This window comes from Bombina bombina, chromosome 3, assembly GCF_027579735.1.
Source record: "Bombina bombina isolate aBomBom1 chromosome 3, aBomBom1.pri, whole genome shotgun sequence".
Taxonomy (NCBI): domain Eukaryota; kingdom Metazoa; phylum Chordata; class Amphibia; order Anura; family Bombinatoridae; genus Bombina; species Bombina bombina.
This window is the reverse complement of record NC_069501.1, coordinates 1021946828-1021969709: the sequence shown is the minus strand read 5'-3', so window position 1 is coordinate 1021969709 and position 22882 is coordinate 1021946828. Positions and strand designations below refer to the sequence as shown.

At 36.6% G+C, this 22882-nt stretch overlaps 1 protein-coding gene across 1 annotated transcript; it reads left to right on the top strand.

Annotated features, from left to right (window-relative positions):
• The first annotated feature begins 2220 nt into the window (after positions 1-2220).
• LOC128652034 (uridylate-specific endoribonuclease D) lies at positions 2221-22730 on the top strand. The gene is made up of 7 exons (XM_053704987.1): positions 2221-2337; positions 8433-8604; positions 10245-10447; positions 11729-11842; positions 12191-12297; positions 21000-21142; positions 22568-22730. Exons 1-7 carry the CDS (start codon positions 2268-2270, stop codon positions 22677-22679), a joined length of 921 nt encoding a protein of 306 aa, XP_053560962.1. The 5' UTR covers positions 2221-2267; the 3' UTR covers positions 22680-22730.
• The last annotated feature ends 152 nt before the right edge of the window (positions 22731-22882 follow it).

Sequence of the window (22882 nt, the reverse complement as noted above, 5' to 3'; positions counted from 1 at the left end):
GCGGCCTTCAGCTCGGGTGTCCAGTTGATCAATGGGAGGTCAAATGGTTTGGGATTAGGGGCATGTGCTGGGAACTCTTGTTTCCGGTGTTTCTAGACTATAGCAAAGTTTTTCCCCATCCTGATGTTTTGATAGTGCATTTGGGGGGAAATGATTTAGGTATGATTCCTCAAAAAGAATTAGTGAGAAGAATTAAAAGGGATCTCGGCAATATAAAAGAGCTTTATCCCGGAATAAAAATAGTCTGGTCACAGATTACTCCTAGGCTGGTTTGGAGATCAGCGAGGGATTACGATAGGTTAGAAAAGAGCCGCAAGAAAGTTAATAAAATAGTTAGCTCTTTTGTTAAAAGGTTGGGGGGAAGTGTAGTTTTCCACCCAGATTTCGAAGTAGAAGGGGCTGAGGAATTTTACTTAAAAGATGGTGTTCATTTTAACCAATTTGGGCTGCAGCTATTTCTTTTTGATATAAAAGAAGCGTTGGGAAAGATGTTGGGTTTGGCGGGACTGGGCTGTTCGGTCAGTCCAGTCGGTGGCGGGGGTGCTAGTTCCCAGACAAATATGGTATGCAATATGGCCAAGTGATTTGGAGGATTTTAAGTAGTTGCCTCTCCATGGGGTGAGTGGGCAACTGGTTTTATAGGGGCAAGGGGTTCCCTATTAAAGTGTAGGTGTCCTTGGACGGACTCAACAGGGATATTAGTTGAGTCCAGTTGTTGAATAACGGCCATCTTGTTTTGTGGGTTTGGGAACTAGCACCGCTGTGGGAAATTGACAGTTTTATTTGACAGTTTTGATTGGAATGTTATTTATGAACATCAGGTATGTTCTGTTAAAATGTTTGAAAATATTTATTACACAATATTTAACTTATGATGTTAATAAAATGGCTGCGGCCAAATTTTATACCAAAGCTGTGTGTAACTCCTTATTTATAGTTATTATATTAGCTTATAATGGTTATAAGGTTAAGGCCGGGGATTGACGACTTTAAAGGTCAAGTAAATTATGTGGTGAAAACATCAGGAGTAAAGGAACATACACTGGGCTAGATTACAAGTGAAATATCGATCCCACGCTTACTGGCGCGAGTATTAAAAGTTCAAAGTAAATGCAACTGGGGTTAGTGGGTCTAAAGGGTTAGGGCTAAATAAATATGTCTAAATATGTGTGTGTATGTAATACCCTTCTTGATAGTTTCTATCTAGCCAGGTTCATGTTACCACTTGATTGTATATACTTGAACAGTTACAATGATAATGGTCCAAGGACAAAGGTAACGGCTACTATGACAAAGGTTATCTAATTATTATAATTTATACACCACATGTTTTAGTATAGCTGCCACGCTTGTGGGCTACACAAGCTTTAACAAAGACACAGACAGGACAGGGGGATTTTGTTTTGTCTGCGTAGAGAAGCAGCTTAAATTAAAGAACCTGTATTATATATTATGTTTGTTTTATGTTAGTTTGTGTCGTTTTTTTAAGATATTGGACTTATTTAGAAAACAGATGTATTCCTTCAAAAGCTCATTTAATTCACTGTAAAAAAAAAGTGTAGGCCTAGATCCCATTCAATCAACAATTATTAAAAGGCCATAAAATACTGTTTTTCCTTTGTTGCCTCTAAAAGATAAAACTTTAAAATGTGCTACAGTTTTTTTATTTTGTTTTCTTTGTTGTTTTTATTGTGAGGTTTGTATCTTGTGATGTAAGAGTACAGTACAGAGTTGTTAAGGTGTTTTGTGATGGATGAGGGCACACCTAGGTTTATTTGCATTGGGGATCAGATGAGCAGCCTCTTTATAGTAGAGGGGTCAGAGACAGAGATGCAACCTGACAGATATATTAGTGACAGTTATAGGATACTGTCATTATTATGCCATATGGTTTCCTTCAGAAGGTAAAAGCCACACTGATTGAGCAACACAACTTTTGCGCACCTTGAGCTTACTCATACTCAGGAGTCGCTCACAACCGGTGAGCTAAGCAGGCGCAGTATAGGTTAGTACGGCTGCCAATCACTGACAGTGCCCTTCTTAGACAGTGTACTGGAGTGCACAAGTTTATGAGTTTATCTATGAGTTCACTAGTTTACTTAGAGGTCATCTGGTTCATTACCAAGTTACACAGTATCTGTATTTTTACAAGGTTGTGTAAACATGAGAACGAACCATGAGTATTGGCCTCTCTGGTGATGTAATAGGGAATATAAACCACTTGCAGCTGCATCTTAGTATTCAGAAGTATCCGCAGAGAGATCACGATGAAGGGCTCCTTTCTTCTATTCTGGCTCTTGCCCTGTGTGATTTATGGAGCACACGTGCCTGAACCAAGTAAGATAAAGTTTATTTTATTCCTTCACTTGCAGAATGTTGTATGTAAGGGGAATTTTGCTGCTTTATGGGCAAACTCTATGTAAACTTTTTAATTTGTATGCTTTATTAGGCTCATCTGAAACATCATTTCTTTTTCCTTTAGTGTAAAGATATAATATAGTATTTCATACTGCTGTGCTTTATCTTTCATTAAATTTATGGCACCCTTTGCTGCATAGAGATTCCATTTTTTTTGATTTATGTAATTATAAAAAATGTAATTATTGTAAACTAAAAATCATGACACCCCACTTATATATATATCTTTACTTAATGTTTAATGTTACAAGGTATACAACAAACACAATAAAAGATACACACTATATATTTATATACAGTAGCGGAACTACTCATCAGAGGGCCATAGTACAAAAAATGACAATACTTAACTCAGTAATAAGCAATAGCAATAATATACATGCTTCTCATTATAATTATATATATATATATATATATATATATATATATATATATATATATATATATATATATATATAAACTATATATATTATATACAAGGTCCTGGGCCTATCACCATTCTGCCAAATGCCTCTATCTAACTCTTGCATTTTGCTTTTAATTTAGCTGTGTGTTTGCAAGAGAGTGTCAGAGTTTCTATGATTTGCGTTAAAGGGACAGTCAAGTAAAAAACAACTTTCATGATTTAAATAGGGAATGTAATTTTAAACAACTTTCCAATTTACTTTACTCACCAATTTTGCTTTGTTCTCTTGGCATTCTTAGTTGAAAGCTAAACCTAGGAGGTTCATATGCTAATTTCTTAGACCTTGAAGGCTTGTTCTGCATTTGACAGTTTTTCACCACTAAAGGGTGTTAGTTCATGTGTTTCATATAGATAATAACATTGAGCTCATGCACGTGAATTTACTGAGCAGTGAGCACTGATTGGCTAAAATGCAAGTCTGTCAAAAGAACTGAAATAAGGGGGCAGTTTGCAGAGGCATAGATACAAGGTAATCACAGAGGTAAAACGTTTATTATTATAACTGTGTTGGTTATGCAAAACTGGTGAATCTATCTATCTTTTAAAACAACAAAAATGCTGGTGTTGACTGTCCCTTTAATAATTTTGTTTTGTAATTTTCCCTTCGGGCTTTGCACTCTGGCTTGTCTGGGGTTTACTTCCTAAGTCACTTCCATGTTTTGTATGTGTCTAGGGAAATTGCAAAGGGCCTGTGTCACAATTGTTTGCATTTCAGTGTATTTGACGGCATGCATTGTGTGGCTGTAGGCAAGGGACCCAGGGAAGAAGAGACCTTGGCGTGATCCTGGGCCTATCACCATTTGGCCAGATGCTGTAACTAGGTCTTCCATTTTGCTTTTAATCTAGGTGTGTGGTTGCAAGAGAGTGCCAGACTTTCTATGTGTTGTCCTAATAATTGTGTTTTGTAATTTTATCTATGGGGTTTTGCATGGGATGTGTTCCCAGTCCGGTTTGAGAGTGCAGTCCACTTCTGTGTTTTTCTGTGTGTGTGTGTATATATATATATATAATATATATAATATTGCAAAAAGTATGGATTATTTCAAATTTCTTAGTAATATTTTGTAATATTTTATATTTAATGTATCAATAACGCTCCTTAATATAACTAAGTTTTCATGTGCGCTAATTCAACACCCCATTAGACTTACATTGTGAAACCCAAAGCATATTTTGCATAATTTAAATTCCTATATTCTTCACAAAGAATTTTTTTTTTTTATTATTATTAACTGTATATTTCTATATATACAATATATGTGATATATTAATATAAAATATATAGCTAAACCTATATATCTATAGGCATATAAAAATATATATAGAAATACGTATTTCCAATAAAAATAACATTATCCTGTATTTAAAAAACATTGGAATGTTAAATATTTACAGTAAATACACAGTAAAACATATTAAATATTATAATGGAAACATTATTTAGACACATATATTTTAGCCTTTTGCAGTCAAATATATGGCCAATATACCAAGTACCTTTGAACTCTTATAAATATTTTTTATTAATATTTATATGAATATTTTTTTATCAGATAATGTTTATATGAGTGTAACAGTTTATTTTAATGTATTTATGTTGTGTTTTGTGCAACTTTTATTTTAGCCCTATTCCTTTACGCTATCTTCAGTCACGCTAACCTGACGCGGCTAATATTGATTGTGCTCAATCGAACTCCTTTACTTTCAACTGTCTTGTAATACAAGCCCAAATTAATGCGCTACTTGTAATCTAGCCCAATATGTTAAGGTATTCATAAAGCTTTGTCACTTAGCTAATATGTTAATCTATTGCTAGAAATAAGAAAATTCTTGTAATCATAAGTTGTTATATGTCACTGTAAGGTGTGCTAGCTTGTTACCATCTTTGGATATGCCTATGAAGAAATGGTTTGAACTCCTTTTATATAGATACAATAGGTATCTTCATTTATTAAAGCTATTTCAATTTTCTGGAAGAGAGGAATTCTCTACTTCAAAAAAGTATGAATCAGTGAGTGTTAGCTCTTGTGACAGGATAAGTAGAGTGTTAGTGCTTGCTACATAGTATATTTTAGTGTTATACATGACTTACCCATTTGAGGGTCTCTGCTTTTTGCGGGTAAAACATACTGACCTAGATTACTATTGGAGGGCTAATTTATTGCGCAAATTTACGGATGCACTATAAGTAACCAGCCCTTACAAGTGGCCGGATATTGCTATCGCAAGCTCACGGTAGCAATTAGCACTCCGAAAATTAACCAGAGGTCAGAAATAACCTCCAATTGGCCCCAAAATATAGAATATACTTTTTTAATTAAAAAATGTAGCTTTTTTTAAATAAAAAATAATGCAAAAGGCAGTTATGAGGAGTTAAAGTTGGCGGGTGTGGGGTGTTAGAAAAAAACGGCACTGAAAAGTGCCTTTAAATTTTGGTCTATGATAACTGTGTGTTTCCTGTAAATATATATGTATATGAATATATACATATATATTTATGTGTTAATATGTGTATATACACATATTAGCACATATATTTATATATGTATATATTCATATATTCATATACATATATATTTACAATCTGCTGCCCATTGCTGTGCGACTTACCCCCTTCGCTGCACTAGTTCTCATCCAGTGTCTGACGGCATGAGAATGAGGCTCCCATTGGAGCTTATGGAAGCGCACTCTTGTGAGCGCAAAGTTTCCGTGCAATGTGAGGTCGCGTTCGAATGGCACCTAACTTGTAATACCAGCGAACATTTGTGTGCACAAATATCGCAAAGAATGTTGCACTTTAATAAACAGAACAAACAGTGGGCTAGATTATAAGTGGAGCTTCGCTTCTGCGAAAGTGATATTGTTGCTCAACTTATAATCTAGCCCACTATTTGTTGTAAAGTGCAACATTCTTTAATTAGCATGTGCATTAGTATCAGTCATATTGAGTTATAGCTTTATAGACACTATGTTAAAAAAATGCTGGTATTCTAATAGACTTACTCCAATTAAATGCATTTAAATATGCAGATTTCTGTGTACTGTTTGCTATATATACTGTAAATACCATCAGGCATTGCAAGTTATTTTGCTAAGTATCCCAAGGACAGAATGTAGGGGCTTATTTTGGCCTAGCCCTACATGGCCTGTGCCTAGGGCAGTATGTTTTAAATGGACAGCAATTTTTTAAGAAAAGCTTCATGATGTCTTACCATCACTCTTCCATCTAATCTTTTTGAGCAATGTGCAGAAACATTTTTACCTGTGCAATTTTTGGCCAAGTGACTAAAATGTGTCTGTCCTTTATTATTGACTGTAGTCAAACTTAATGCTATTAAGGTAATAATACTCATACACTAATTCTCACAGACATTCCAACACATATACACTCTCACACACACACATACACACACATATACACTCTCACACACACTCATACACACACATACACACTCTCATACACACACATACACACACTCTCTTTCACACATACTCTCACACTATCACACACTACACACTTACACACACTATCACACACATACTCTCACACTATCACACACTACACACACACTATCACACACATACTCTCACACTGTCACACACTACACACTTACACACACTATCACACACATACTCTCCCACTGTCACACACTTACACACACTGTCACACACATACTCTCACACTGTCACACACTACACACTTACACACACATACTCTCACACTGTCACACACTACACATGTACACACACTATCACACACATACTCTCACACTGTCACACACTACACACACACTATCACACACATACTCTCACACTGTCACACACTACACACACACTATCACACACATACTCTCACACTGTCACACACTACACACTTACACACACTATCACACACATACTCTCACACTATCAGACACTACATACTTACACATACTCTCACACTGTCACACACTACACACTTACACACACTATCACACACATACTCTCACACTGTCACACACTACACACGTACACACACTATCACACACATACTCTCACACTGTCACACACCACATACTTACACATACTATCACACTGTCACACACTACACACTTACACACACTATCACACACATACTCTCACACTGTCACACACTATCACACACATACACTCTCTTTCACACATAATCTGACACTGTCTCACACACACACTCTCTCACACACACATGCACACTCACACACACTTTCACACATACTCTCACACTGTCTCCCACACACTCTCTCTCCCACACACATACTCACACACACGCTCTCTCTCTCACATGCACACACACATGCACACTCACACACACTTTCACACATACTCTCACACCATCTGACACATACACACACACTCTCTCTCACACACACATACACAAACACACTCTCTCTCACACGCACACACACATGCACACTTACACACACTTTCACGCATACTCTCACACTATCTCACACACACTCTCTCTCTCACACACATACACACACACACACTTTGGGGCTGATTTAACAGGCCATGAATCTGCAGGGGGTGGCATTGCACAAGCATTTCACTAGAAATGATTGTGCAATGATAAATGCAGACAGCGCATGCTGTGTGCATTTAGCGATGCTGGCCGGACATGATCCACTACAGCGAATCATGTCCGCCCGGATCATAATAAATCGGCCCCTATGTTACGTATCTCATTGATGTTTAAAGCAACATCATACATTGCGTCTTTTATGTGGCCTATACACCACAACATCACAAGTGTACATACTGTAACTCCTAACTGTGCTTACAAAAAGCCATTATATCTGCCCACCCATAACTCAACATATAATAACAGTGGGCATTCATCTGAGACTTCTTGTTCCACTGGGAAGTTTTAAACAAGCATTTAAGAGACTGTCATATTTAAGCAGGCTTACTTACCTTACCGCTGAGAAGCTCTAACGCACGACGTTCCTCTGCATGCCACTCAGTCACAAACAACAAATTGAAGTGCAGATGCTAAAAAAAAGTATTTCCTCAAAATAACTCGCTTTAACTCTCACCCTGGACCACATCATTAAGAAGAAAAGAAAAAATACTGGGCTGTGAGCACCTTTTAAAAGTATGTGCTCTCTACTCAAAGAGGTGAGAGCGTGCACATGCACACCTTAGGCAGAACAGTGCTTGTCATTGTCCTGCTGTACATAGTGATAGAAATGGCTTGTAACTGGTGTACAGGTGGCTCACAGAAGGCAATAATCACTGCTTTTCTGTGTGTCTGGCAGAAATGACTGGATAATTAACTGCTGTTTGTGAGAAACATACGGTATATATCATGCAAATATGAGCTAAAAGGGTGGATGTGGGGAGTTGGTGGGGCAGCAGATTTCTCAGTGCCGAGGGCAGCACATAACCTAAATAAACACCTGACTGTATTACATTGGTCCCAGGGGCACTCTCATCAATTGTTTGCCATTATGTGTATCCCCAAGTGCTGCATAGCATAGGGTGAATTTGCAAGCTTCTACACTAACAATAATTCATTTTGTTTTGCCAGGAATACATAATATTTCACCCTTTGCTGCCACAAATGCTGAAATTCAGAGTATTGCGCAGCAGCTGTATGCATCAGATGTAAACAGAGCTGCCATCAGCGACATTACCCTGAATCTGCAGTACAAGATTTCTAGTACCCAGACTGGTGCAGGAACAGATTACGCCAGTCAAAAGTAAGTTGCCAGCTGTTTTCAGTTACCAGTTTTTTTCATTCCTTCTTTGTTTGCTGATTATTTCATGTGGTATGACTCTGTAATTAGATATTTTTGGTTGGGTAAAATCAGTATCTAGTAATGTATCCCAATTTGACAGATTTTGGTAGTATCTCTTTTTCAGTGGTTCCTAAAAATGTATGGGGCATGTATGTTAAACAATATTATTATTATGTGCCGCTTCAAATGGCTGAGAATTATGAACGTTTATAAAGTAAAGAAAACAAAGCCGATTCACAAAAAGCAAATAGAAATAAAACGAGAACACAACTGAAAATTCCAGTTTTAATATATTTGGCCCGATTTATCAAGGCCTGAATGCTGCTGTTTCAGCGCGAGCCTCCAGGTTCGCCGGAAACAGGGGTTAAGAAGCAGCGGTCTTAAGACTGCTGCTCCTTGCCTCTCCCGTCACCTCTAAGGCGGCGGACAGCAATCAGCCCGATCAGATACGATCGGGTTGGTTGACACTCCCTGCTAGCAGCCGATTGGCCGCGAAATTGCAGGGGGCGGCATTGCACAAGGAATGCTTGTGCAATAATAAATGCCGCTACAGCAGATCATGTCTGTCCGCACATTAATAAATCGGCCCCATATTAATAGTTCAAAATATTTTTTAAGAGATCAAAAAAAAATTTGTTGCCGTTCTATCTTTTAGGCTCGTTCTTTGTTAATGTGAAGTAATATCAATTATTTACCTGGATTGAACTCCAGATTTTTCAATACCCAGACAGATTCCTTCATAATTAGACCACAGAGTAGTGTTGTTCTTTTAGGAGCTGAATAACTGGATGAAGAATATTTTACTGTAGCTTGATGATGTAGGTAACTAACTGGTAAGTAAGATCCCTTAACGGGCATTCATCTGCTATACACAACTACAAAAGAATAGTTACTAATTTCTATGTTATTTCATTTCATCCTGTTCCTGCAGTTCTTTTCAAATCAGTTTTCCTGTTTTAATAGCTTAAAGGTGCCAGATACTAAAGCTCCGCCTATTCATACTGGACGCCGCCATATTGAAACTCAAATATTCTTGCAGCCACAAAATATATTTTAAAAGGACTCACCAATGATATAGAGCAATGAAGCAGCTGCAAAAATGTACAGCTCCTGCTTTGTATCATGCACCCAAACCTGAAGCACTTATATTTTGCTTAATGTGAGGTAGGCACATAGCTAATTTTGTACCTCTTCAAATGTGGGAACGTTGCTTATCACCACACATGGGGGAGAGCCCTACATGAAAGGTACATGAAGTGAGACAGTAAGTGTAATCATTTAGCAATGGTTATAAAAGTTTAATGCACTTATTTTCATTAATAATTTTATCACTTATGTGGTGTTTTGATGTATAAAAAATTAAATAAAAATTGTATATATGCTTAGGAGGCTCTTATGTAAGTGCTGGGTCTGGGTAGCCCAAATGCAAGATCTGGGCAAAATATGGACATTCTTGGGCAGAATGTGGGTGTGCTTGACACTTACCTCAAACGTTTGGATTGCCCTTGAAATTGTGTTAAGAGTAGAAGGAATTATATTATTGTATTTATGATTTCCTGATAATTTCTTCTAAAAAACTAACTGAAATTATATCTCTTTAGGCTGTTCAGCTACGTTAATGAGGCCAAACTCTTTGCCCGACCCACTTTTTCCCGCCTCTTGGCTCTGCTAGATAATTATGTGAGGGCAACAGGCACAGCTGAGTCAGTAACCAGCGCAGAGATACAGGAACAAAATGCTTTCATTGATGAGATCTTCAAGACCTCTGTCCTAAGTGTTTTGTCCAACTTCTTCATTTCAAAAGGTAAAGCTAAGCGCCGCCTGTGGTCGTTTATACTTCTGGTAATTCCTGTAACACATTTAGAGTTGCCAGCAGATAGCAGTACAAATACTGAATGACTTGGGAGCAGTAAGCAGGGTCATGATTAATGCTGACATCAAACACTGTCGCTGCAGCTACCTGGATAGCAAGTGGTTCCACTTTATTCAATAATAATAATAATAATAATAATAATAATAATATGTACAAACATATGTTACATTTTTTAATAAAAATCACTCCGGGGTCATTTACAACTGTATTACACAAAACTGGATGCACAATTAAAGTTTTGCTGAGCATAATGATATCTTATCTTGACTGCTTTCACCCTCTCCATATTTGACCCTGTTACAGACTCCATTCTTTTCTATACAGCAGTGTTAACAGTTGTATAAAAAAGATACACTCTAACATTTGATGTCTTAGGGCTCCATTTACTAAAAGGGGAGCGGACAAGCTTCTCAACTTGAGAAGTTGTCCGCACACCTTCGCTACATAGGGCAGCGGACAGAGTCCGCTGCCCATATATTTCATTACACGCTCAAATGAGTGTGTAAAGCCCGCCCATTCTCTCACAAGACCAAATGCCTGAGAGAAGGGACTGTCAATCACCCAGAGTGAGCAAGCTCTCAGGGATTTCTCGTCAACACCTCAGAGGTGACGTTGAGTGTAAGAAGCAGCGGTCTAATGATTGCTGCTTCTTACATTGTGGGAAGCAGGCTCATATATGCAAACCTGCCCTGCAAGGGCTCTGGAGCAGCTTATGCTGCTTAGAACATGGATCCCTTTATTTCAACTTGATAAAGTTACATGACTAACCAAAGCAAAAGCGTATATGGTAGTCGTAAGTCAACATAACCTTACTGCCTACTGCGTCATTCATCCTTCAATAGCTACTGCCTGATTTTCATAAACACACCAACCAAGTGTTGTGTCACCCTGTAGGATTTTCTTCTTACACAAAAGAGCATTTCAAGAATTTCTGTATTACAGATGTTTGTTCAACAATAGCTAAAAGTGTTCATGATCTGTGGCCACATGGTAGGAATTAGAATGTATTAGAACAATTAAACGCTACAGATGAAGTTTATACTGGCCATACATTTTCAAATTATGTAATAAAATTGCCTTTACATTTGGAACATTTAAGTGGACAATGAACGTTCGTTAAAGTTTTATTTAAAACGGCTTATTAAGCAGGAAAGTGTATTACCCGTTGAAGCAGGAGTGGAATTGTGTCTAACTATCCTTTCTCTACAACAGGTTATTACACATCAGTGGAAAGCTTTAAGGCAGACCTAAAGGAGATGTGGTTTGGTCTGTACACTCGCAGCAGTGGTCCATTGGATTCTTCAGGATTTGAACACAGTTTTTCTGGTAAGGAGATGCATTAACCATGATCAACACAGATAAAGTAGTAATACCTAAAGCTAAACGAAAACCAAAAGTCAATAAGAACTCACCTTAGCTCACATTCAACACAACAAATCTCAATGGGTCTAAAAAGCATTATGGTATAGCCACCTTCAGTAATATACTCATATACTCTCCTAAACAAAACTGTTCAATATATTGCATAAGGACAAAATCTACTGTGTTTATATTTAAGTTGGAGCCAAAGTAAAAAAAAGTTGACTATGTTTATAAAATCTCATCTTAACAATATAAACAGAACGTTATAACAATTATATTAGAGGAGTGATCATAAATGTTTTAATTATACAGGAGAAGTCAAGAGTGGGAAGGTATCTGGCTTCCATAACTGGGTACAGTTATATCAACAGGAGAAATCTGGTCAGCTCAACTATCTGAGTTACAGTGCCGATGGGGCAGTAAGTATAACATATGTCTTTTATTTTTAAGGCTATACTCTAGTGTGGCATCTCCAGATGTATTGTTACACTTACTATGTCTTGTTGTTATATCAAAGGTCTTAAAGGGATCATCAAAGTCAATTGTTTGTTAAATAGACACAAAACCCAAATGTTTTCTTTCATGATTCAGAAAGAGCATGCAATTTTAAGCAACTTTCTAACTTACTCCTATTATAAATTTGTCTTTGTTCTTTTGCTATCTTTATTTGAAAAAGCAAGAATTTAAGCATAGGAGCCAGCCCATTTTTTGTTTAGCACCTGGGTAGTGCTTGCTGATTGGGGGCTGCATTTAGTGTAATTAAACAAAACATGCAGACTTTATTTGCAAACATATTTATAGATTTAAAAAGTACCTTATTTTTTTATTTATTTTCACTTAGTTTCTGACTTTTCTTGTGGTGTAACCTAAGTTACAATATGGAAGCTCCCATTGTTTTACAGACACTCAAATGTTACACTTATTTTGTCAATATTTAAACAGCTATTGAAACTTTATAAAATACATCTACTACTCTTTTCTTTAAATGCATCATTCTATCTAGCATTTATTTAGGCCTAGATTTGGAGTTTTGTCGGTAACGACCCGAAAAACTAACGCCGGATTTTTTCTGGCCGCACCATAAAAATAACTCTGGTATTGAGAGTCCACATAAAGGCTGCGTTAGGCTCCAAAAAAGGAGCGTAGAGCATTTTTAACGCAGCTTCAACTCTCGATACCAGAGTTGCTTACGGACGCGGCCAGCCTCAAAAACGTGCTCGTGCACGATTACCCCATAGGAAACAATGGGGCTGTTTGAGCTGAAAAAAAAACCAAACACCTGCAAAAAAGCTGCGTTCAGCTCCTAACGCAGCCCCATTGTTTGCTATGCGGTAACCCTTCCTACGTCTGCACTTAACACTCTAACATGTACCCCGAGTCTAAACACCCCTAACCTTACACTTATTAACCCCTAATCTGCCGCCCCCGCTATCGCTGACCCCTGCATATTATTATTAACCCCTAATCTGCCGCTCCGTAAACCGCCGCTACTTACATTATCCCTATGTACCCCTAATCTGCTGCCCTAACATCGCCGACCCCTATATTATATTTATTAACCCCTAATCTGCCCCCCACAACGTCGCCTCCACCTGCCTACACTTATTAACCCCTAATCTGCCGAGCGGACCTGAGCGCTACTATAATAAAGTTATTAACCCCTAATCTGCCTCACTAACCCTATCATAAATAGTATTAACCCCTAATCTGTCCTCCCTAACATCGCCGACACCTAACTTCAAACATTAACCCCTAATCTGCCGACTGGAGCTCACCGCTATTCTAATAAATGTATTAACCCCTAAAGCTAAGTCTAACCCTAACACTAACACCCCCCTAAGTTAAATATAATTTAAATCTAACGAAATTAATTAACTCTTATTAAATAAATTATTCCTATTTAAAGCCCCTGAAGATCATCCTACCTTGTCTTCACCATACCAGGTTCACCGATCGGTCCAGAAGAGCTCCTCCGATGTCCTGATCCAAGCCCAAGCGGGGGGCTGAAGAGGTCCATGATCCGGCTGAAGTCTTCATCCAAGCGGGGCAGAAGAGGTCTTCCATCCGATTGAAGTCTTCATCCAAGCGGCATCCATCCGGAGCGAATAGATCAGCCAATAGAATGCAAGCTCAATCTGATTGGCTGATCGGATCAGCCAATCGGATTGAACTTGATTCTGATTGGCTGATTCCATCAGCCAATCAGAATATTCCTACCTTAATTCCGATTGGCTGATAGAATCCTATCAGCCAATCGGAATTCGAGGGACGCCATCTTGGATGACGTCATTTAAAGGAACCGTCATTCGTCGTTCAGTCGTCGGCCAGGATGGATGTTCCGCGGTGGAGGTCTTCAGGATGCTGCCGCTTCGCTCCGGATGGATGCCGCTTGGATGAAGACTTCAATCGGATGGAAGACCTCTTCTGCCCCGCTTGGATGAAGACTTCAGCCGGATCATGGACCTCTTCAGCCCCCCGCTTGGGCTTGGATCAGGACATCGGAGGAGCTCTTCTGGACCGATCGGTGAACCTGGTATGGTGAAGACAAGGTAGGATGATCTTCAGGGGCTTAGTGTTAGGTTTATTTAAGGGGGGTTTGGGTTAGATTAGGGGTATGTGGGTGGTGGGTTGTAATGTTGGGGGGCTTGGGTATTGTATGTTTTTTTTTACAGGCAAAAGAGCTGTATTTCTTGGGGCATGCCCCGCAAAGGGCCCTGTTCAGGGCTGGTAAGGTAAAAGAGCTTTGAACTTTAGTAATTTAGAATAGGGTAGGGCATTTTTTTATTTTGGGGGGCTTTGTTATTTTATTAGGGGGCTTAGAGTAGGTGTAATTAGTTTAAAATTGTTGTAATATTTTTCTTATGTTTGTAAATATTTTTTTATTTTTTGTAACTTAGTTCTTTTTTATTTTTTGTACTTTAGCTAGTTTATTTAATTGTATTTATTTGTAGCAATTGTATTTAATTAATTTATTGATAGTGTAGTGTTAGGTTAATTGTAGGTAATTGTAGGTAGTTTATTTAATTAATTTATTGATAGTCTAGTGTTAGGTTTATTTGTAACTTAGGTTAGGATTTCTTTTACAGGTAAATTTGTAATTATTTTAACTATTTTAGCTATTAAATAGTTCTTAACTATTTAATAGCTATTGTACCTGGTTAAAATAAATACAAAGTTACCTGTAAAATAAATATAAATCCTAAAATAGCTATAATATAATTATAATTTATATTGTAGCTATATTAGGATTTATTTTACAGGTAAGTATTTAGCTTTAAATAGGAATAATTTATTTAATAAGTGTTAATTAATTTCGTTAGATTTAAATTATATTTAACTTAGGGGGGTGTTAGTGTTAGGGTTAGACTTAGCTTTAGGGGTTAATACATTTATTAGAATAGCGGCGAGATTCGGTCAGCAGATTAGGGGTTAATAATTGAAGTTAGGTGTCGGCGATGTTAGGGAGGGCAGATTAGGGGTTAATACTATTTATGATAGGGTTAGTGAGGCGGATTAGGGGTTAATAACTTTATTATAGTAGCGCTCAGGTCCGGTCGGCAGATTAGGGGTTAATAAGTGTAGGCAGGTGGAGGCGACGTTGAGGGGGGCAGATTAGGGGTTAATAAATATAATACAGGGGTCGGCGGTGTTAGGGGCAGCAGATTAGGGGTACATAAGTATAACGTAGGTGGCGGTCGGCAGATTAGGGGTTAAAAAAAAAATTCCGAGTGTCGGCGATGTGGGGGGACCTCGGTTTAGGGGTACATAGGTAGTTTATGTGTGTTAGTGTACTTTTGAGCACAGTAGTTAAGAGCTTTATAAACCGGCGTTAGCCCAGAAAGCTCTTAACTACTGACTTTTTTCCTGCGGCTGGAGTTTTGTCGTTATATGTCTAACGCTCACTTCAGAAACGACTCTAAATACCGGAGTTATAAAAATCCCATTGAAAAGATAGGATACGCAATTTACGTAAGGGGATCTGCGGTATGGAAAAGTCGCGGCTGGAAAGTGAGCGTTAGACCCTATTTTGAGTGACTCCAAATACCGGCGGTAGCCTAAAACCAGCGTTAGGAGCCTCTAACGCTGGTTTTCACGGCTACCGCCAAACTCCAAATCTAGGCCTTAGTGTTTAATGTCCCTTTAAACATGCAATGTAAAAAGCTAAAAATACAAAAGAAACATTTTTAAAATGGATTTTAAAGTCACCTACAACATGTTGCTTATGATAGAATTACAATGTTTATGTGCTAATATTACCTAAGTCGAATGCCTCTTTAAGTAAGTAATTGTTGCACAATATAATACAGTCTTTGGGGTAGATTTACCAAAGGTCGAGCGGACATTATTCGCTGTAGCGAAATAATCGCTAAATGCTGAGAGAACAAAGGAAATGTGATAATAGAAGTATATTAGAAAGTTTTTTAAAATTGTATGCTCTATCTGAATCATGAAAGAAAAATACAGAGTTTCATGTTCCTTTAAAGGGACAGTCTACACCAGAATTGTTATTGTTTTAAAAGATAGATAATCCCTTTATTACCCATTCCCCAGTTTTGCATAACCAACACAGTTATAATAATATACTTTTAACCTCTCTGATTATCTTGTATCTAAGCCTTTGCAAACTGCCCCTTTATTTCAGTTCTTTTGACAGACTTGCAGTCTAGCCAATCAGTGCCTGCTCCCAGATTACTTCACGTGCACGAGCACAGTGTTATCTATATGAAATACATGAACTAACACCCTCTAGTGGTGAAAAACTGTTAAAATGCATTCTGAAAAGAGGTGGCCTTCAAGGTCTAAACAATTAGCATATGAACCTCCTAGGTTAAGCTTTCAACTAAGAATACCAACAGAACAAAGCAAAATTGGTGATAAAAGTAAATTGGAAAATTGTTTAAAATTACATGCTCTATCTGAATCATTACAGTTTATTTTGGGCTAGACTGTCCCTTTAAGACCAAATACTATTATCATATATCAGCCACAAAAAGCACATGTTCCAGATTTTCCGTTAATTTAATATTGAGTTATATTAAAGGGACATTCCAGTCAAAATTGGAATCCAAATGAATCCATTTCAGTTTTGAATAGAAGCATTTTTGTAATATACACGTATTAGCAAAAATGTTTCTAATAAAAGCTATAGCTGTTCCAAAAAGTGTATTTAAGTATGCACCGTGCACCCGCATTTTAATCATAGCAATTGCTCAAAGAGTCTAAGGTGCTGGTACCATCTTGTAATGACTCAATTTGTTAATAGCTGGAATGATACAAGCCCCACTGGTGCTCTGAACAGCTGTAGTATTTAAAACACTGGCGCACTGAGAATATCTAGCTATGCTTCACATGCACGTGGTAACTTTTACTAGAAGCATTTTTTGCCAATACATGTATAGTGCAAATGCGTTTTTATTTAGAGATGTAATTCATCTATGTGCATTTAAATTTTGACTGCAATGTCTCTTTAAATTCTAATTTCAGAATATGCTTTTTTGCTTTTGCAAATTTAAATAGATTTCTGCTACCGTTTTTTAATGTTTAACAAAATTTATTTGAGCAATTGACTCAGTTTTTATTTATGTTGTATAGAAAAAAACAACAAAAAACTTTGTATACAAGCAAGAATATTATAATTGTAGCACCATGGTATTTTTTATTTTCTCTTTCGTTCCACTGCATGGTTTCAGCATAGTGTTTTCAGAACATTTAGGTTTAAATAAAGTTATTATTTTTTTCTTCATGAACCTCAATGTTGAATCAATTATAGTTCCAACAAAGATATAAAAATATAATATGACGTATTTATATATCTACAGAGAGCTAAATATATAAGGCTTGCATATATCTGTCTTTTTAGTTTGCTACCACTGGGTGGCGAAATTTCAACAGCAACCAAAAAAAAAAATGCACAAAAAATAAATAAATAGGAAATTAAAAGGATAAACTGATATAACTGCTACTGAGTGTAAGTTCTCTTAAACACAAACAAAAAATGGAAATTCATTATTTCAGTACTCATTTGATGAAAATTCAATTTTTTTTCTTTGTGCTCTCTTTAAAAAGATCTTAAAATTTGACAATGGAGATCTTTGTATATATAAGCTATACACAAACACCATAATTACTTGAATTTTAAGTCATTTCATAAGTTGTGGTCATTTCTCTATCAATAATACATTACTATGGTCATAATAACTAACAACTAATAACTACTCTAAACATTGAAATTAAGACATACAACATTTGTTTTGAGAAAAAAGCTATGGCTATCATGTTTATTAAAATAATTGTAACTTTATTAAAATGTTTATTTTTGGGGGGGGATTGTTTTACCACCTTGAACAACACCTATTAGCTCTAGAAGACACGCACCACCATGTGCTAAGAACTGTGAAACTTAAACAGAAGACCATAATCTTTTACAGAATCCACCCATCTAGCCCAATAGCTATATGAATTGTTAGTAAATCTCATCTGAATTAAACCTACAGAAGAAACTGCTAATTACCTAGTTAAACTACTAAACCAGGTTCACATAGAGCCAAAAAATTGCTATTCCTACCTCACAAAAATGCTGAACCCCTCATTTATGCAAACATTTATTGTCATACCCACTCAAAATAATCTTCAGTTATCAGACTAAATCAACTCAAACTGGACCATTAAATCCCATAAACCAAAACTAGGACAGTGCACCAGAAACCATCTAAAGACTGACAGCTGAAAACAGATGGTTACACATGAGCACACAACTACTTGAGAAGAAAACAGACTTGCTCTTTCAACTTGGGTCTATCTTAGACCTAAACAAAAATAGATTATTTTTATAATCAGAAACCGAAAGGTCTCCAAATGCAATCACCTCCTTCTAGACAGTCTTACTAACAAACACTCAGGTAAAATGCTCCCCCCCCCCCCAAAAGGTGAAATTTTCTCCAAACAATAAAAAAAAACAGATAATCCTGATCATCCCCTGACTACTCCACTTTATCCCTTTTAAAAAAGGTTGCCAAGAGAAACAGGTAAACGTGTCCATTTCTCTTAGTGTACAGATTTAGCCTCTGGAATTATTTATCTTGGGAAATATTTTCTTGCAGTTTTTCACCCCTAACTGTGTATGCATCTGAAACATCAAAATATTACCACAATGAAGCTTTATATCTCCATGATACGCAGATTGATAAATGGATAGATAGAGAGATAGATAGAACCTTTAAAATAGGAACTTTTGCCACCTAGTGGTCCAAGACAAAATTACAGTAGTGGGAGTGTCAAAATATAACATAGCAGACCTGGGAATTTATTTTAAAAATATAAAAAACTACTTTTTTTCCATATTTATTGCATTCATCCAAAAATAATAAACATTCTGGCTTTTAACAAAAAAAAATAACAAATGCATGCAACAAAATAGCTTGATTATTTTGTGCGCTTAAAAATGTTACTGAAGTCTAAAGCATGGATTTTTCTCGATGTGTGAAAAGCTTCAAAAGTTTAGTTTAAATTTGCACTATTTAGGTGGTTGGTTAATTAGTTCCTGTGTAAGTCAATAAATATTTAAGCTCCACTTTTGTTTAGTCCTGATCATAATTTTATTTTATATATATATATATATATTACTCAGCAAAAAAATAGGCAGGTGTGAAGCAATGCTGTAAAGTAAGAATGCTTTAAAAAAATAGAAATGTTAATAGTTTAGCTCCTTGTGCCATTCGGACGTAGATCTACGTACATGGCCCTGGTAGGTTTGACATGCTGGAAGCCCAAGCAGTCTCTTGACACTTGTCACTTGACAACCGAGACATGCTGCTTGTGGGCTTTCAGCTTTTGCCTTCATATAGTAACAGTCACTAAGGCCCATTTATCAAGCTCCATATGGAGCTTGAAGGGCCGAGTTTCCATAACTCTGTCCGCCTGTTCTGATGAGGCGGACAGGAATTGCAGCAATTTATCCCGATCGAATACGATCAGGTTGATTGACACCTCCCTGCTGGCGGCTGATTGTCCGTGAGTCAGCAGGGGGCGGCGTTGCACCTGCAGCTCTTCTGAGCTGCTGGTGTCATCCTGAATACGAAGAGCGTATTGCTCTCCACATTCAGCGAGGTCTTGCGGACCTGATCCGCACTGTCGGATCAGGTCCGCAAGACCTTTCATAAATCAGCCTCACTGTCTTCAATTTTGTTGTGATCAGTTTCACAGAGTCTGCTTGATCTGAATTGTATTCATAATAGAAGCACAATAATGCGCCACACTTTACTCAAGGTATTGACAGTCTAGAAACATCTCAATGCGTCTTACAGAACTTAAAAGCGATATTAAACAATATGAGATTGTAAAATTATTAATTATATGTAGTTAAGATACTTTGCAAAATACTTTATTTGTTCCCTTTTCCTGTAATTAATCTTTAAATTGTTGGTTTTCTAAATTCCACTGAGTTTCTATAAAGTAATGGATGGCGCCAAGTTTGAACTTAAGTTGCCGCTTCTATGTTTCCCCTGCTAAAGACAATTAGGGATAGATATAAAGCAGATAATAAAAGAAGGGATTTTGCACAGCTTTGTTTGCACAAGCAGATATATGGTAAATAGAAAACTAGTTCAAACATGACAGAACCCATTACCTTACCTAAAGTACTTTATATAAACTAAACCTTTACACTTATATTTTTAATATTTAAACAATGAATATAATTGTAAAAAATACATCTACACATTATTCTAAGGCTAATCTTTAGTTTGAATACATCATTCTGTCTAGCATGTATTTATTATTTAACATCCCTTTAACATTTTAAGCTAATTCTACATGCAGGACTTGAAGGATTTGTATACATTTGTTGAACCTTATCTCCTTTCCCTGTGAGGATACTAAGTTACATGCAGGAGTGTGGATGTGTCTTGAGCACTATATGGTAGAAGCAATTGAAATAGTGCTTGTAACAATGTTTTACATATAGTTCTCAAGACAAATACACTTTGGTGAGCTTATATCATTAGGCTCTTGTAAAAAGGAGCTAACTCTCTCAATACCGTTGTTATTATGTAGAAGGACTATGGTTTTGATTATTTCCAGCACAGATTTTAACACTATTTTTATGATCTCACAATTTTTTTAGTGGAGCAGTTATCCTGATGTATTGGGGTTCCAGTTTAAATGGTCTACCTACCTGAAAAGCATTGGCTCTTTCTTTATTGGATCCAGTCCGGAGTTTGATATTGCTATTTACACTCTGTGCTATGTAACTCGTCCTGACAGTCTGTAAGTACCTTATGGATCAGAGTACATGATTTTAGCACGAAATAGAATAATGCTAAACTATCCTGTTACATCTGTAAAGATTTAAAATGGTGCATAATATATAGCAGGAATGGTGTAAAAGAATAGAATCACAAAATATTGACTGCTCTTATCTAAAACCTGATTGAGAAATCTTCATTCTCCAGCCACTTACAGTCAGCAGCAATGGGTTCTCTTATTCCTGCTCCTCGCCATGCTCTTGTTATAAAACAGCATTCCAGTCCTGATTGGTTAACTGCATTACCCAATAAGGAATGGATTTTTTTAAAATATATAAGGGCATTCCTTTTAAGGACTAAGTTGAGGTGTGAAGCAAGAAGAGGACCTATTAGTACTGAGTGGAAGAGGCTGAAGAATAAATATTCTTTAACCACTTTACCGTTAGGGAAGCTTAAAGGGACATCAAATCCAATTTTTTTCTTTCATGATTTAGAAAGAGTGTGCAATTTTAAACAACTTTCTAATTTACTTCTATTATCTAATTTATTTCATTCTCTTGATATCCTTTGCTTAAATGCATATCTAGATGGGCTCAGAAGCTGCTGATTGGTGGCTGCACATAAATGCCTCATGTGATTGGCTCATCCATGTGCATTGCAATTTCTTCAACACAGGATATCTAAAGAATGAAGTAAATAAAAAATAGAAGTAAACTGCACTGGGTCAGTGTCATGGTTAGGGATAATTGCAGTTTGGATTTACAGAAAAGCAGAGGTTTAAATGTATTTGCAGTGGAAAATCCTAGTAGCTATGGTTATAAAGCTATAATACTGATGTCTATTTAAAATAACAACTCATTAGCTGCTAATAATTGCGACCACTGCGACCCAGCATCAGGTGCAGTTTTTATTTATTGAGCTAAATCTACCATCCCTAGATTTGATGGTTGGATCTTCATAATAGTAAATTGTATAGCCTATAGACCTTAATTTTCTAAAAAGTTCTACCTTTATCCAGTCAAATATTAAAACTGATCAGACAGACATAGATATGTGTTTTAATAAAGGAATATCCTTAGCCTTTTTACCAGGAATGCAAACATGTCTGAAGATGAGATGAACATGGTTAATCTAATTCTGCTAAAGAACTATGATCCTCAAATTATTTTCTGGTTCTGGTCCTAATATACAGTATTATATTAACATTCATGCTATGCTGAATTTGCTTATTTGGCTAAAATATGACTCTAATTATAGTAACTTTAGTTGGTGATAAAGATAGGATTTTAAGAAAAGATGTATGAAATAACTTTATAGATAATGTTTTTACCAAACATTACTTTCTCCCACACCTTATTCATTTTTGTGGTTCTATTATATGCTTTGTCCTTCATTTTCTAGTGTTTTCAGTGAAATTACTAACAGCTGCCATTTTGTCTTGATCAAGGTGTTCTGTCAGCTTGGGAGGAGTCACCCTTCAAGTTCAGACTTACAGCTGGGCCAACTCGACTTATGGAAATGGCAAAAGATATGTGGCATCTTCATACCCTGTAGTTTAAAACAGAGTATATTTTATTGTGCAAATAAAGTTACATCAGTTTCAAATCAAATGTCTTCTTGTTTGATTGTAAATTTCTTCTCATGCCCTATTCACAAGCACAAGCTCAACTTAATTTAGACTAAATGATGACTTTATCTAATTATAGGATGTATAGATTATTTAGTGTAGTGTTATTTGTACTGTGTGACTTAGATATATGTA